The sequence below is a fragment of the Emys orbicularis genome, chromosome 7 (genome assembly GCF_028017835.1).
Source record: "Emys orbicularis isolate rEmyOrb1 chromosome 7, rEmyOrb1.hap1, whole genome shotgun sequence".
Taxonomy (NCBI): Eukaryota; Metazoa; Chordata; order Testudines; family Emydidae; genus Emys; species Emys orbicularis.
The window spans coordinates 8,122,407-8,138,348 of record NC_088689.1 but is presented as its reverse complement, the minus strand read 5'-3'; the positions used below and the strand labels follow the sequence as shown (position 1 = coordinate 8,138,348).

General features: G+C 44.6%; 1 protein-coding gene across 1 annotated transcript in view; it reads left to right on the top strand.

Moving 5' to 3' along the window:
- Positions 1 to 6,880: 6,880 nt before the first annotated feature.
- The window catches only part of SORCS1 (sortilin related VPS10 domain containing receptor 1), a gene marked incomplete at its 5' end in the record, with an annotated part of 424,998 nt that continues 415,936 nt past the window's right edge, over positions 6,881 to 15,942 (top strand). Inside the window, 2 exon segments of the mRNA XM_065407558.1 lie at positions 6,881 to 6,910; positions 6,913 to 7,545. Of these exon segments, the coding sequence (XP_065263630.1) occupies positions 6,881 to 6,910; positions 6,913 to 7,545 (663 nt within the window).

The window sequence follows — 15,942 nt, the reverse complement described above, 5'->3', positions numbered from 1 at the left end:
TTCTAGTCAGTTTCACTTAATAGGTCTCATGCATTAAATGAAGACTTTGGGGTAACATGGTAAAAAATGGATTCATGAAGAATGTCAAGATGACCCCAAACTTTCCACCTCATCATGAATACAAGGGGACCGGAAATATTACTGGGAGTAAAATAAAGCTATCAGGCCAGTAGTGTTTGGAGGAGCGGGCTCAAAAGCAGCCTTCCTCCCTGCCCCTTTCATCCTGCTACTTAGGATACCGCAGCAGAGTAAAACAGGTTATTTTAGGATTAATCTTTCTCACTGTGCAAAATGGTTGTCCATCTATTAGTCTGGTCCAAGAATAAAGAACCTTCAGCAAGAGCAGGCTCATGTCTTCAATCAGCCTCAGGTGCGTTTCTCTCTTATCTTCCCCTCTCCCGTCCCCTCGCTCTCAATCAAATGAGAATGAAAAGCTTTTGCTCTTTCTCTCTAGCCGAAACTTTATTTTGCACCTAGAACCTTTAGTTGGTGTCCATTCCGGGCAGTGAGAATTTCAATGGAAAACACAGGGGAGAAAAAAATAGCCTCTGTAACGATGACAAACTGCAAATAGCGTTCACAGACCATTAAATTTTAATCTTTTTTTCTTCATCATTATTCTCTTGCCTCTATTAAATTCTTCCAGAGTCAAGTGAAGAGCTAAAGGTGACAGTGATAGACAAGAATTTTTATTGTCTTGTCAATACAAATAAACCCAGAGCTGATAAGTCAGGCTACTTTTTCAAGGATGACTAAAATTCAGTGATCTCTGGGGAAAAAAAGGTGTGGGGGATTAAAATAAAATAGAGATAAATGTATGCATCTTAGGCTCTTTGGAAGATTTACAATACTCAAGTAGTCTGACTACAGAAAGTGGCTTGAATGATATTTAGTATTCACTGAAAGCTATCACCTACTTTTGACTTGCATGTTTCAAAATGCAGATTTGCAAGGTTGTAATGGAAGGAAAAACTTGATGCTGCCTGTTGAAGGCAATAAGGATACAGTCCCCATTGCCCTTTTAAGAGATGGGAAAGGCAGTGGGGTCTAGAATGGAAAGAAACACAATGCAGAGGCAAAACCTTGCTGGAGAGCACCAAGCAACTGCTGAAGGAATTGGGTTGGCTGAAAATAATAGTTCTTATCCATGTAAACAAAACTAAGAATGAGTTTGTGCATGGGCTGTGCGGCAGAGAGACGAGCTATGTGGGAAGTCGGCTTTCCAGCAGGCAAAGTCCATAACAATGAATAAACCTTTGGAGAAAGCATGGGAGAAAAACAGAGGCCATTTGAACACCTGCAAAGGAAGGCCAATACTAGGAGATACCATGGTATAGTAGATAGTCCAAGGCCAGGGCCCTAAGGGGAGCTGTGTCTCAGTCCCACATCTGCCCCTGGCCTGCTATATGACCATAGACAAATCCGTTCTTCACTCTGTGCCTCTGTTTCCTCCTACCTTTTATCTATCTTGTTTGTTTAGATCAGGGGTTGGCAACCTTTCAGAAGTGGTGTGCCGAGTCTTCATTTATTCACTCTAATTTAAGGTTTTGCGTGCCAGTCATACATTTTAACATTTTTAGAAGGTCTCTTTCTATAAGTCTATACTATATAACTAAACTATTGTATGTAAAGTAAATAAGGTTTTTAAAATATTTAAGAAGCTTCATTTAAAATTAAATTAAAATGCAGAGCCCCCCGGACCGGTGGCCAGGACCCAGGCAGTGTGAGTGCCACTAAAAATCAGCTCGCGCGCCGCCTTTGGCACGCGTGCCATAGGTTGCCTACCCCTGGTTTAGATTGTAAGTGGCTTGTGTCAGGGATTGTCTTACTAGGTGTATTTGGAATGCCTGGCACAATGTGCTCTAGACACTGCTGCAACACAAATACCACATGTTCAAGGTGGTTTTCAAAGTTTCCTAGATTGCCAACAACTATAACGGGAAATTGTTAACCATGAATATCAGCTGGGAGACTCTCAAGTCAACTGGACACTAACCAGTCATGGGAGGAGATTTGGGAGTGAAATTGTATGGACAAGGGATGTGCCAAGGTGGAATGGATGAGCAGAAGTGACCGGTAATGGGGCAGTGTGCGTAAAGGCAGAATCCTAGGAGCTTTAATGTAGGCATGATGAAGACTCAGCAGTTGTGAGGGTGAGAGGAGAGACTGGGATCAAAGAGGAAATAAATGTGAGCTCTGAGGGACTGGTGAGAAAAAGCAGTTTTAATTCAGATGTGAAGGTGAATCAGCAGAGACAGCACGGACTAGAATTTCAGTAGAGCTCAAAACCCAACAGTTCCCTTTTAGGCACCTGCATAAAGTGGCCAGAACTTCCCATAGTTCTCAGTGAGTCCTGCTGGATGGCGGGCACTATTAAATGGAAGCTGAGTGCTCTTAAACACCGAGCACCAATTGTGGGTGTGGAGCGCTTATCTGGCCCTATAAGCAAGGACTTTTATTTAATGCACCTAACACCCAAATCTCAGGCTTTACCTGCCATCTGATGCTAAATTGCACCTCTCTGTATTTGAGGTCTTAGCAAAGTAAAATTGAATTACAAATCAACACTTCTACACTGTTTTGAGATTATCTTAAACCCCAGCCTTTCCATCAGACTGTGGAGGGGATAGGGGGTAAAAGAACAGAAAGCCCTTGCTGTTAATATTTATAGGAACTAAAGCTACTTCATACACTTTCAGGCTAGAGGAAGCCAGTGTTAAAATCAGTACAGATTATTTTTGGAAAGGCACTGACGTTGGATTTGATTATTTGGAATAGCAAGGGAGTTTTCATGTAAATTAATTTTGGATGAGTTATTAAAGTTAATAGTTTAAAAACTGCAATCACCTTTTTGGAAGTAGGTAAATTAAATCCAGTGGCAAGGAGATACCAGTTGTAGATTGATTTGAAACGGGAATTTAACATTCTTGTGTCCCCAATGTCTTAATCCTATCTGAAGTCATGGGACCTGATCTGGATAATACTTGTGTACATATTAATCCTCTGGAAAAACAATTGGGGTGGCTACATTTCCCTTTGCTTAATAGAATAAAAAGCTCTTGAAAATGGTTGTTTTGATGTATAATAATTATTGCCTGTTTTATTTAGAGAATGAAAAGCTCTGTTCATAACTAGGATTGAAAACTTTTTTTTTTTTTTTACTAAAAGAAGCCAAATCAACCCCCCCAAACCACTATTTCCTAAATTGTGACTTGCAAATGTTAAAATTATGATTTAGATCCTCTGTGGAAGAGTTATTTTACAAGTCTGAAAAGGGAACTTGCTGCTGGCATGGTCTAGGCATGGTCAGGTTAGTTAGCTATCCTACACCCTAGTCCCGCGCTGAGAACTCTGCAGTTGGACCCCAGCACTCAAATAAAGCAGGGTTCCGCTCATACAGTTCAGTTTAGACTGGGGCCCTAGCAGGCTGGATTGTGATAATCCAAACATCACAAGCAGTTTAGCCCCACATTTTCACAATGAGCCTCTGAGTTCGAGGTGTTGTGGAGTAGGGGGGACTTCTGAACCCAGGAATGCTGCAGGCAGCCTGCGCGAATACCCCACCCTGTAGCTTGCCCCTGCTGCTACCACCAATTCCTCTCTGGCAGTACAGCACTAGAAGGAGATCTCCTTAAATTGGCCGGGTCTCCCTAAGTGTGCTTAGCCAGAAGCAGAGACAAGGGGGCAATGGGGGACTTGTTTTGCGTTCACTCTTGTAGTAGAATGCTTGGTGGTGCGAATCACCACCTTCAGCTCCGATGCCGCCTGTCGCAGCAAAGGGATCAGCCCAGCTCCATGAGTCCTGCGAATGTTAGCCACAGTTGTGTGAAATGAAAGAGCAAACTATTGACCCAATCATATCCTGCCACCCCTGATGGAAGCTGCACGACATTCCAACAGCAGGGGTGGAGTTGGATAAGTGATACAATCTACTCTGCTCCCATGGTACACCTTTGTGTGTTGTCAAACCAGGTAGTATTTGGGAGCCCATGGGACATGATGGTTTTCATGAGTGCTGCTGATTCCCTTTTTAAAGCATGGCTTTTGGAGAGCAGCATGCCTGGGAATCCTTTCTCTACACAATCACTACCCGGGTGCTCCTAAGTGTAAGCCACCTGGGCTGAGTGCACATCTTTATCCCCCTATAGTGACTGGTCTGCCTAACAGGATAAGAGCCTACTATAGCTACCAACTTGGAGAGCTACTCCTTAGCTCATGCAGTAGAAGGTTCTTTTTATGCTCAAGAGTCTGGGTTCAGAGCCCACTGATGGCCCAGGCAGAGGATCATCATACAAGCTCTGCAATAAAGGGACTAGTCCAATTATCACCTATCTCTGACAGGTGTTTGTCTAACCTGTTCTTAAAAAACCTCCAATGATGGAGATCCCACAACTCTCTTGGCAATTTATTCCAGGGCTTACCTACACTGACCATTAGGAAGTTTTTCCTAATGTCCAACCTAAACCTCTCTTGCTGCACTTTAAGCCCTTTGCTTCTTGTCCTATCCTCAGAGGTTAAGGAGAACAATTTTTCATTCTCCTCCTAGTAACAACCTTTTATGTACTTGAAAACTGTTATCGTGTCCCCCCTCAGTCTTCTCTTCTCCGGCCTAAACAAAGCCTGTCTTTTCTCATAAATTGTTTTCAAGACTTTTAATCTAGATTGCACAAGTACTATTCACCAACAGTCATAAGGTAAATATCTAACTACATGGAGCTTATTTATTGCCTCTCTTTCTTTTTTCTTCCTGTTTAGCATAAACTAATCCTCCTCATGGGGGTTGCACTGACATTTCCACTGCAGGCTAGAGTCATCTTTGGAGAAATCCCTCTTGAACTGTCCTAATTACCAGAGGAAATACCTATCTCTGCACAGCTCTCTGTACAACTACTAAGCCCTCCCACCACTACTTAGGAGATTTTCCCCCTTGGATCTTGTTACACAACCAGGGAACCATCAGAACAGCTGTGATCTGAAAGACTGAACAGCATGGGTTCCAACCCTGACTCTGCTGCAGGCCTGCTGTATGACCTTGGGCAAATGATTTAGCTTTCCGTGCCTCAGTTTCTCTATTTGTACAACAGGGGAAATGACCTCCAGAGGTCCCTTCCAACCCTGATTATTCTATGGTTCTATGATTAACCAACTTTTAAGTGCTTTGAGATCAACAGCTGGAAGGAGCTGTATAAATGCACTGTATTAATTATTACTGCCAGCATATGTGCTTAATAGTAACCATTTATTTAGGAGAAATGCAAGCCGGTATAAAGTTAATTGATTTACAGTAGATTTAGCTGGGGTCTGCTGGTTAGATTGCAGACAATTCATCATTGTTTAAGTATCACAGAGAGTCATGCCAAACCTCTATTAATCCAAGTCTTTCTTTAGTGCGACCACTTGCAAAATTCCCAAGGCTTCCAAGCAGCAAACATTTGAGTTAGATTTCTGAAATAAGTGCATGTAACTGTAAATGTCTTATTGAAATACACTACAACACTCCTTCTCCACAAGAAGGAGATACTTAAAAATAAACAAACTCCCTTCAAAATGAAACTGGGAAAAGGGAGAATAAACAGATAGGAATTGTATACTGGAGTAAACTTAATTTATGCACTTCTCAACAAGCTTAGAGAATCCCTATGTCTGTACCTGTGCCCAGACACATACCTAAATGGAGAATGTGGGTGTGTACTATATTTACTAATACATGACTGAAGTAGGGAATAAGTGTTAACATGGAACTGTTAAAAGGGAAGGTAAAAATAACCTCAGTAAGTAATGTTGTGGCAAGTGATAATGAAAACTGCAGAAAAACCAGAGAGAGAGAGAGAGAGACGAGGGGAAAGAAACAGTCCCCTCCCTGAGAACTTGATTATTTAGAGCTCACGGCCAGCGAGCTTAGACCACAGGGCTATCTCTGGGTTCCACGAAATCACTGGTGGGAATCTCCTCCTCCCCTCCGTTGTCATTTCATTTCCCAAATCATGTTCCTTTTCCTGCCAGTATTAAGCTGAGCAAATCTTTGCAATGCCTGAGTGATTTATCTCAGTACAGAGCGGCAGTTACTATAGCTAACAGAGCAGGAAGGGACCCATGACTTCACTCTATGCAAATGCACCCCGTGTCCTTTAAAGGCGGTGGGGCTGCTTCTCGACTCACCCTGCTGTGACTCAGGGGTAACGAACTCTCCTGAAGTTACCCCCTCATCAGACTGGGAGAAGAGGCAGGTGTTGCAAATTAGACGCTCAATCCCTTTTAGGAAAAAAAGGCTACTAAAGCGGCGGGGGTGGGGGGGGGAGTGTTTGTTCCTTCATTCCCCGGGGGACATGTTTGCGCTTCTGTATTTTCAGAGGAGTTGCGGGGAGAGTCGGAACTTTCAACAGGACGCAGGTCTGGGGAAGTGGCATATGATCATGGGAAAGCCAGGCGTGTGGGCGGGAGCAAAGGCAGAGATCGTGTATGTGTGTGTGTAGGGGGGAGGCTATAAAAGTTAAGGCGAGTGCCTAGTGCTGTGTGCGTCTGTTGGAGAGTAACAGATCATCCGCCGCGGTAACCTGCTGAGCATCCTAGCGGAGCTGCTGGGGCGAACGCGAGGCGGGAGTGGCGATTTGGGACTGATTGCACAAGCGGAGGAAATCACCAGCCGGGGTGCTCTCGCTCTGACTTCAATCCAGCTCCTCCCCCCGGGTGGTTGTGGCTTTTCCTTCCATCCAAAAGCCTGATCAGCCAAGCCAGCCCTGGGGGGTTAGGTTGGGTTGGCAGGGAGGGATAAGAAACGAGAGAGAGGACAGCCGTTTTTCTCCTTCCCCTGCCTGCAGCGAATCCAGCCCTGCCTGAAACTTGCATGGAGTTGGTGCCGTCTTCCCTCTGCTCCGGGTGAATCCGGTGTCTCTCTCCCAGCCTCTCGCCGGTGCAGCCGCAGCCATGGGGAAAGTTACGGGCCGGTCCCCAGCGGGCTGGCGCGTTGCTCTGCTCGCCGGGACCTGGCTTGTCCAATTCCTCTGCACCTTTGGCACCAGCGGGGCCGAGATAACCTGCCGCGCCTGCCTGGCCCCGGGGAAGCCGCCTCGGCCGCAGCGGGGATTATTATTCATGTCCGGGTGGCCGGGCCGCGGGGAAGAGGCGAGGCGGTTCCCGGCGGCTGGGGGGAAAGTGACCTCCCCGGCTGCTCCCAGCCAGGAGAAACCTACCGACCCCAGCGCATCCCCAGCGCGCCCCGCTGGCCCCGGCCTGCCCCGAGCTCCCCCCCGCGGGACTGCGCCCGCCCTGCCGGGCCGGCGAGGCGAAGAGCGGACCCCGGCGGGGCGTGCGCCCCGCGGCAGCCGGCTGAGAAGGAGCCAGGCGGAGCGAAGGAGAGCCAGGGGGGTCCCGGCGGAGCGGGACCAGCAGGGCAGGGAGGCGGCGGCAGCATCCCCCGGGCAGCCGCAGGGCAAAGCCACCCGCTTCAGGCTGGAGGAGCTGACGCTGAGCAGTAGCACCTTCGCGCTGACCGGGGACTCGGCGCACAACCAAGCCATGGTGCACTGGTCCGGCCACAACAGCAGCGTGAGTAGACCCAGCGCCGCGGCGGGGGGCGGGATGCAGCCCGGGGGGCGCTGCAGCGCCGGGTCTTGGGCAACGTGCAGAAAGCGGGGCTGGGCTGGTGGATCGGGCTGGTCTCTGGCCCTTCGCATCGGGTGTCACGGGGCAGTTTGCAGCCGGGCGAAAGTGCTCCCCGTGCCTTTCTGCTGCAGCAAAAGTGTTCTCCCCCTACCCCCAACAGCCACCTGCGTTGCACTCTCCTTGCTCTTAACTGGGTGAGGCCACCGGGAGGTTTGGCGAGAGGGCAGGGGTGGGACTGGAGAGGAGAGAGCAGTATCCTCGTTGTACGTGGAGCAATCTGGGGTAGTCCTCAAATCTCCAGACTCTCCCCAGCTTGCATGCGACGCATACTCTCGGGGCGTGAGCAGCAGCGGGTGAGCGAAGATGCAAGTTACATTGCAGAGTCGGAGTTGCCTTCGGTCCTTGCCTCCCCTTTCCCTACACTAGGTCAGGTCTGCAGTCCAGTCTGAGCCATCCGCTCCCTAGGGGCGGATAGATGCCGAAGGAAATAAATCAAACCCAAACTTGAAGATGTGTGCGCAGCAGAACAAGGGTTCCAGCAGCGGAACAAAGCGGTGCTTGTTTAATTTGTCCCTGTGGTGTTAAAAGAGACAGTTCTTGTATCTACAAGTAGTAACCCAGATCTCTTCCTTGTGAATAGCCACACCAAAGAGTAGGTGACTAAAGGAGCATTCATGGCACACAGTGCGGAAGTTTTTATCAAGTTAACTTGAGCTCTGCTCCCTCTGAGCCTTGGCTAAATGTGAACCGGCGCTGGGATCTTAGATCCGTGAGAACAGTCGTTGTTTTGTTTTCTTGTGTTTTTAAATCTAGTCCTGCTAAGGCAGAGGTGTGGACATCTCTGGGTAATTAAGTGTTCAAAGTTCTGTGGCTTTTCACTTAAAAGAAGCAGAGAGAATGTTAATAAGAGTGAAGATGAGATGCAGTCATAGCAGGGATATGCTTTTCTTATTTATCAAGGAGATCAGTGACTCAGGCTAATAATAGGTTCCAAGGTGTTTTCAGCTCTTATGCTACTCTGGAATACAATTTCTGTCTATGTTTCATGAATATGTATGTGCTTATCTTCAGCTTCTGGTATCATTTTAAAATAATGGCTTCATCATTATGAATTCCTTTTGGTATTAAGGTAAATCGTCATGAGCCCATTTAGTATTAATGTAGATGTCATAAGCACTTGTATATGATTCAGCCTTCATTGACTGGACCAATATTTTATAGTCTTATCTGGAACTTTTAAATCAAATCATTGAAGCAGAAATTCTCACCATCCAGGTTTTCAGGACCTTTCCACCCACCTTAACTATTGGATCTCTCACAGGTACTACTAAGATTAATCTTCTAGTTTGATCTCCAGTCTTCTAAAACTGATTGAGTTTGTCACCTTTTTAAAGGGATTCATTTGTTGAGCAAGGGCTTGTGATGCTAAAAAAGCCATCAAGCATTCTGGGCTTGTGATACATGGAATTAGATATTTAGTCTTTACATTTAAAAAAAAAAGAAAAGAAAAAGATATTTCGGTCCATTACTCGGACACGAATTGTAAAACAACATGAAACAATTTACTGTATGATAGTTTTGGTTTACAGGAGGTGAGACTAGATGACTACAAGCGTCCCTTCCGGCTTTATAATCGAAGGACATGTTTTGGGATTGGGTGGAGAAGTGCTTTGGCTAATTAGTTACATTCTTCCCAAACAACTGTCTGTCAGACAGGGTCATGCAGACACCTTGCTTCTGTTGTACAGGAAGATGCCAACCCATCCGGTGCTATGATCACCTCCAATCTCACATAAGTAGAATAACATCGGGCCCCAACTGTAATTGGTTGGGAGATCATTAGGTCAAACCTGATTGGTGATGTTAATTCAACAGGTAGCACCCTTCTTCCTAGAGCAGTACAGAACCAGTGTCCCACCCTGGTGCTTTTGGGCACTATGTTGGATGGTGTGCAGTCTTTTGAATGAAAGATACAGTATGATCCTTTCTGTGTGGACATTTGTTTGCAAAAGTGGCTGTTAACCCCTATTGTCCTGGCCAAATTCCAATTTGGGTAATTATTTTTCCTACTGCAGTTTTAGTGGGATGCAATATAATTCTTCATGTTTTGTTCTGAACAGTTGGGTAAGTGCTGCTGTTACAGAGCCGTCACGCTTCACCCAGACATGGCTACACTTCAGTGCTGATTGTAGTGTGTCGTTCGTCTATTGGGAAAGCGCTATGGGATCCCTTTAGATGAAAGATTTTATAATATATGTAACCTTGTTGCCATAAAGCTGCTATAGTAAATAGCACCCATTACTACTGATCCCAGACTAATTCAGTGTTTTGGAGTAAGTTTCAGTAGTTGGCTCTTTCACTTAAGACACTATTACATCAAGGTAAAACATGTACAAAACAAATACTTTATTCAGTTTGAGGCAGGAGAAAGGACCCACGTATATGCTTTGATTTCAAGAACAGATGGGTCTGTTTATTTGAAGGGAATAAAGGCACAAGATGGTAAGCCCTTTGGGATAGATAGAGGCTGACAGTACATGGCACAATGGAGTCCTGATCCATTACTAGGGCTCTTCTTAGGGACTACCACAATAGGGATAGCTCAGTGGTTTGAGCATTGGCCTACTAAACCCAGGGTTGTGAGTTCAATCCTTGAGGGGGCCATTTAGGGATCTGGGGCAAAAATCTGTCTGGGGATTGGTCCTGCTTTGAGCAGGGGGTTGGACTAGGTGACTTCCTGAGGTCCCTTCCAACCCTGGTATTCTATGAATACAAATAAATAATAATGACCAAATTCATCCATGGTGTAACTCCACTGAAGTCAGTAGTTTTACATCAGGGGCTAATTTGGCACATTATTGATCTGTATTTGTACTGTTCACTGTGTCCTCTAAGGACTTGGTCCATTTCTCCAATTGAAGTCAATGGGTCTTTCCATTGGCCTCAGTTGGAACTGGAGGATTGGGCCCTGGTGAGATTTCTCTGCAAAGCCTTTCTCCAAAAGCTTTCAGTCAAACTCCAGTATAGATGGGGATTGTCTTGCTGTCAGAGGTGATTTTGAACCAGACACACGGAAATCTAGGATTCCTGGAAATATAGCAAACTTTAATGCTCCCAATGGGAACAAATGTTAGTTAAGAATAAATAGAGACTCATCTTTAGTAACTGCATATAAATGAATATTGATAAAACACAGGGGAATTCATGCTTGATGCAGGCAGAGTGCAGGGAGGTTGAGGAGCTGAAATCCATGCCCCTATCCTGGGTTTGGTATGCAGGACCATTGTTTGACAACCATTCTGAAACATGACCCGTCCCTACTGAAGCCTTCTGCAATCAGCCAATGAATGGTTGGCGTGGAGACTCTTTCCATAGTATTTAGGGGCTGTGCAAGCATTTCAGTATGACCATGTCATCAATGTCCCTCCCCCACACACACACACCACACACAGATTCCGTATATGGAGTGTAAGTGGGGCTGAAGGCTTTGTGCTGGTCCTCTGCCCCATGGGGGATTTTCGCCACCGGTTTGGAACCTGCTACTGGGTGTGACCTCTTGTATTGTATTATTTTGCAAGTGTCTTCCAGATTTGGGGTATCAAGTCAGTGTAGATTTGGTGTCCCCACAGCTCTCTTGAGCCTCTTCTCAGGCTGCTGTCATACAGCTGTAGAAGATGGGTGGAGTTTGAAAGTGGAGCTACAGTAGGCTGCAGGTTATTGTCCTCACAGGATAGGGTGTCACCTTGCAGAGGAAGGAGAACCCTGAGGATAGTTTTACTGTGGGGTTCAGGAATGTTAGGTTATGGGTGGTTCCAATCACCTGGTCTTCAGGAGATTGCACAGAGTTGCTGAGGCCTCAAATTTGCCTCTGCCCTAGATTTGCTGTGAGTGAGTCTTGTGAATCTGTTGCTTGCTGGAAAGACAGCCAGAGAGCAAAGCATAACATAAGAACATAATGACAGGTTTCAGAGTAGCAGCCGTGTTAGTCTGTATCCGCAAAAATAACAGGAGTACTTGTGGCACCTTAGAGACTAACAAATTTATTAGAGCATAAGCTTTCGTGGGCTACAACCCACTTCTTCGGATGCATATAGTCTGTATCTGTACGAGTTTTTTCATGAAGTTGATGGATTTCCACTCCATACGGCTAAATGCAGTGCCTTGCATAATGACAGGTTTCAGAGTAGCAGCCGTGTTAGTCTGTATCCGCAAAAATAACAGGAGTACTTGTGGCACCTTAGAGACTAACAAATTTATTAGAGCATAAGCTTTCGTGGGCTACAACCCACTTCTTCGGATGCATATAGTCTGTATCTGTACGAGTTTTTTCATGAAGTTGATGGATTTCCACTCCATACGGCTAAATGCAGTGCCTTGCATAATGACAGGTTTCAGAGTAGCAGCCGTGTTAGTCTGTATCCGCAAAAATAACAGGAGTACTTGTGGCACCTTAGAGACTAACAAATTTATTAGAGCATAAGCTTTCGTGGGCTACAACCCACTTCTTCGGATGCATATAGTCTGTATCTGTACGAGTTTTTTCATGAAGTTGATGGATTTCCACTCCATACGGCTAAATGCAGTGCCTTGCATAATGACAGGTTTCAGAGTAGCAGCCGTGTTAGTCTGTATCCGCAAAAATAAGAACATAAGAAAGGCCGTACTGGGTCAGACCAAAGGTCCATCTAGCCCAGTATCTGTCTACCGACAGTGGCCAATGCCAGGTGCCCCAGAGGGAGTGAACCTAACAGGCAATGATCAAGTGATCTCTCTCCTGCCATCCATCTCCATCCTCTGACGAACAGAGGCTAGGGACACCATTCCTTACCTATCCTGGCTAATAGCCATTTATGGACTTAGCCACCATGAATTTATCCAGTCCCCTTTTAAACATTGTTATAGTCCCAGCCTTCACAACCTCCTCAGGTAAGGAGTTCCACAAGTTGACTGTGCGCTGCGTGAAGAAGAACTTCCTTTTATTTGTTTTAAACCTGCTGCCTATTAATTTCATTTGGTGACCCCTAGTTCTTGTATTATGGGAATAAGTAAATAACTTTTCCTTATCCACTTTCTCAACATCACTCATGATTTTATATACCTCTATCATGTCCCCCCTTAGTCTTCTCTTTTCCAAACTGAAGAGTCCTAGCCTCTTTAATCTTTCCTCATATGAGACCCTCTCTAAACCCTTAATCATTTTAGTTGCTCTTTTCTGAACCTTTTCTAGTGCTAGAATATCTTTTTTGAGGTGAGGAGACCACATCTGTACACAGTATTCGAGATGTGGGCGAACCATGGATTTATATAAGGGCAATAATATATTCTCAGTCTTATTCTCTATCCCCTTTTTAATGATTCCTAACATCCTGTTTGCTTTTTTGACCGCCTCTGCACACTGCGTGGACATCTTTAGAGAACTATCTACGATGACGCCAAGATCTTTTTCCTGACTCGTTGTAGCTAAATTAGCCCCCATCATGTTGTATGTATAGTTGGGGTTATTTTTTCCAATGTGCATTACTTTACATTTATCCACATTAAATTTCATTTGCCATTTTGTTGCCCAATCACTTAGTTTTGTGAGATCTTTTTGAAGTTCTTCACAATCTGCTTTGGTCTTAACTATCTTGAGTAGTTTAGTATCATCTGCAAACTTTGCCACCTCACTGTTTACCCCTTTCTCCAGATCATTTATGAATAAATTGAATAGGATAGGTCCTAGGACTGACCCTTGGGGAACACCACTAGTTACCCCTCTCCATTCTGAGAATTTACCATTAATTCCTACCCTTTGTTCCCTGTCCTTTAACCAGTTCTCAATCCATGAAAGGACCTTCCCTTTTATCCCATGACAGCTTAATTTACGTAAGAGCCTTTGGTGAGGGACCTTGTCAAAGGCTTTCTGGAAATCTAAGTACACTATGTCCACTGGATCCCCCTTGTCCACATGTTTGTTGACCCCTTCAAAGAACTCTAATAGATTAGTAAGACACGATTTCCCTTTACAGAAACCATATTGACTATTGCTCAAGAGTTTGGTTTTCTATGTGTCTGACAATTTTGTTCTTTACTATTGTTTCAACTAATTTGCCCGGTACCGACGTTAGACTTACCGGTCTGTAATTGGAAGGGCTGAGGAGGTAAAGTGGAGGTCCATGGGAAGAAAAGCCTTAATATCGTGCTAAAGGATCCTCCTGTAAAGGAATGCAGCACATGTCCCTATTAATGCAGTAGTAAGTTGCCCTGAACTGGAGAGGATCTGCAGCTGGAACAGGTGAAGAGTTGACAATAATACCCAGCACTTAGTGGTAGACCTCAAAGAAGATAAGTTTGGTCCCCGTTTTACAGATGAGAAATTGACTTGTTCATAGTCAATCAACCAGCACCAGAGATGGGGAAACAGAACCTATATACTGTGGATCCCAGGACAGTACTCCATCCACTGGGCCATACTGCTTCTCTTCATATTGCTGGAAAGGCAGACGTGAATTTCTGAGGCCATCATTCAGAACAGTCATTCTGAGACTGCTGGACATTGATTCTAGGTCAAACACAAAGTAGTTTGGCTGGGCCGCTTTTTAATTCCATCCGTTGGATAAAATCCATGAGACAGGTGGAATCTGCAGAGGATGCAGCCTGTGAGGATTGTCATGTCAGTGGTCAGGTGAAAAAATTAGATAGGAGGAGAAAAGCAAGGTCCCTCTTTATGGGTGAGTGTGTAGTGAGTTTGTTGTGAGACTCCACAGCAGACTTTGTCTGATGTTATTGGAAAGGCCAAGCTGAACATCTGAAAGGCAGAACAATAGTGTGATTTTATTGTATAAGTGACCTGGGTAGAGAACTTCTGCATTAACTCTCCTTGGACTTTAAACATGTATGCTAAAGCCAATTTCATACATTCTCAAGAATAATAAGTAGAACCTTGAATTCTTGGGATTCAAATTGACAATAGCTTGAACTGGAATGCAGCTTTGCCTTTGTCTTAGAACACTCTGGGTATTCTAATGTAATGTATTCCATTTTACATACATTCTTTTATATTCATTTGTAATGCAACAGTCACGTGGTAAAATCACCTTAAATTGCCGATGAGACTCTCTTCAGAAGAGAAACTGAGACATGTTGACAAAGTTTCATTTGTTTTCTGAGCATTTGATTCTTCAGGTGGCCCATTTGTCCATGAAATGTCACAATTATGATCTGTCATTCCCTCGCAACTAAATGATTCAACATGAAAGTGCCAGCTCTCGGTGGATATTCCTCAAAAAACATCCTGTCTTTGGGCACACTGAATGGCTGGTGACTGCCATATTTCTTCTGATGACTTGCTGATTACCCATCGCCCTCCCAGAATTATTCCCAGAATGGAAATTTCACTGAGGTGAAACTGATGATAGCCATGGAACCTGCAGCAAGCTATGGTTTCAAGACAGCAGCTATGTCCGGGTTTATATGGATACTTCTGTCTCTGGAAGCGCCTACCTAACTGAGTCAGGTCATGTTGTCTTTTGTATGGTTGTTGGGCTACAGGAAATAGAGCTGAAACTAGATCTAAATTCCTCTAAGCAGGATGTCAGCATTAAAATACACTGAAATGTAATGTTCATTAACAGACAATAGTAATAATGAGCCAGATCCTGAAGCTATTTACTCAGGCAAACTTCTCATTGATGTCAGTGGGAATGTCTGTATAAAGACTGAATGAAAACAGAGGGGATTTAGCTCAACAACATTAATGCCACACACAAAATAGATATAAAATCCCTGTTTCAGCTTCTGGTCTTTTGGCTCACACCTGCTACTCTTTATACTTCATAAAATCCTTTATTTGCACTATAGATCTAAACAATATCCTCTATATCAAGATTTCAGTGGGAGAAAACATCAACCTCTCCAATCAAACCTTCAATTAGGAAATGATTCCCCCAATAAATGCACAAGTTTTTCATCTTTCCAAACAAATCAAAGAGCCAGAACATTTTTTTTTTCTGTCTTTACTGTTATCCACCTATAGCTATATTTCCTTGTGGGATAAAACCAAAGCTTTTAATACACAGCACCTATAAAACACACACAGAGAATATTTTTCAAGAGTGGCCATGTGATGACTGAAAGTAAGGAAGCAAAGAAGATTTACGTGATTGGAAGAAAGGATTGGCTTAGAAAATATCTAGTCTCCGAGGAAGTCTGTGGGAGACCTTGACAAACGGAGGAGCTCCCATCCAGATCGGATAGACACGGCCAGTGGCTTCCAGTTTCTCATACTTTGTTCTACATTCCCAATGAAAAAAAGTTTTGCCACCCCCATTGCCATCCTGGAGGCTAGATTGTTCATGACCC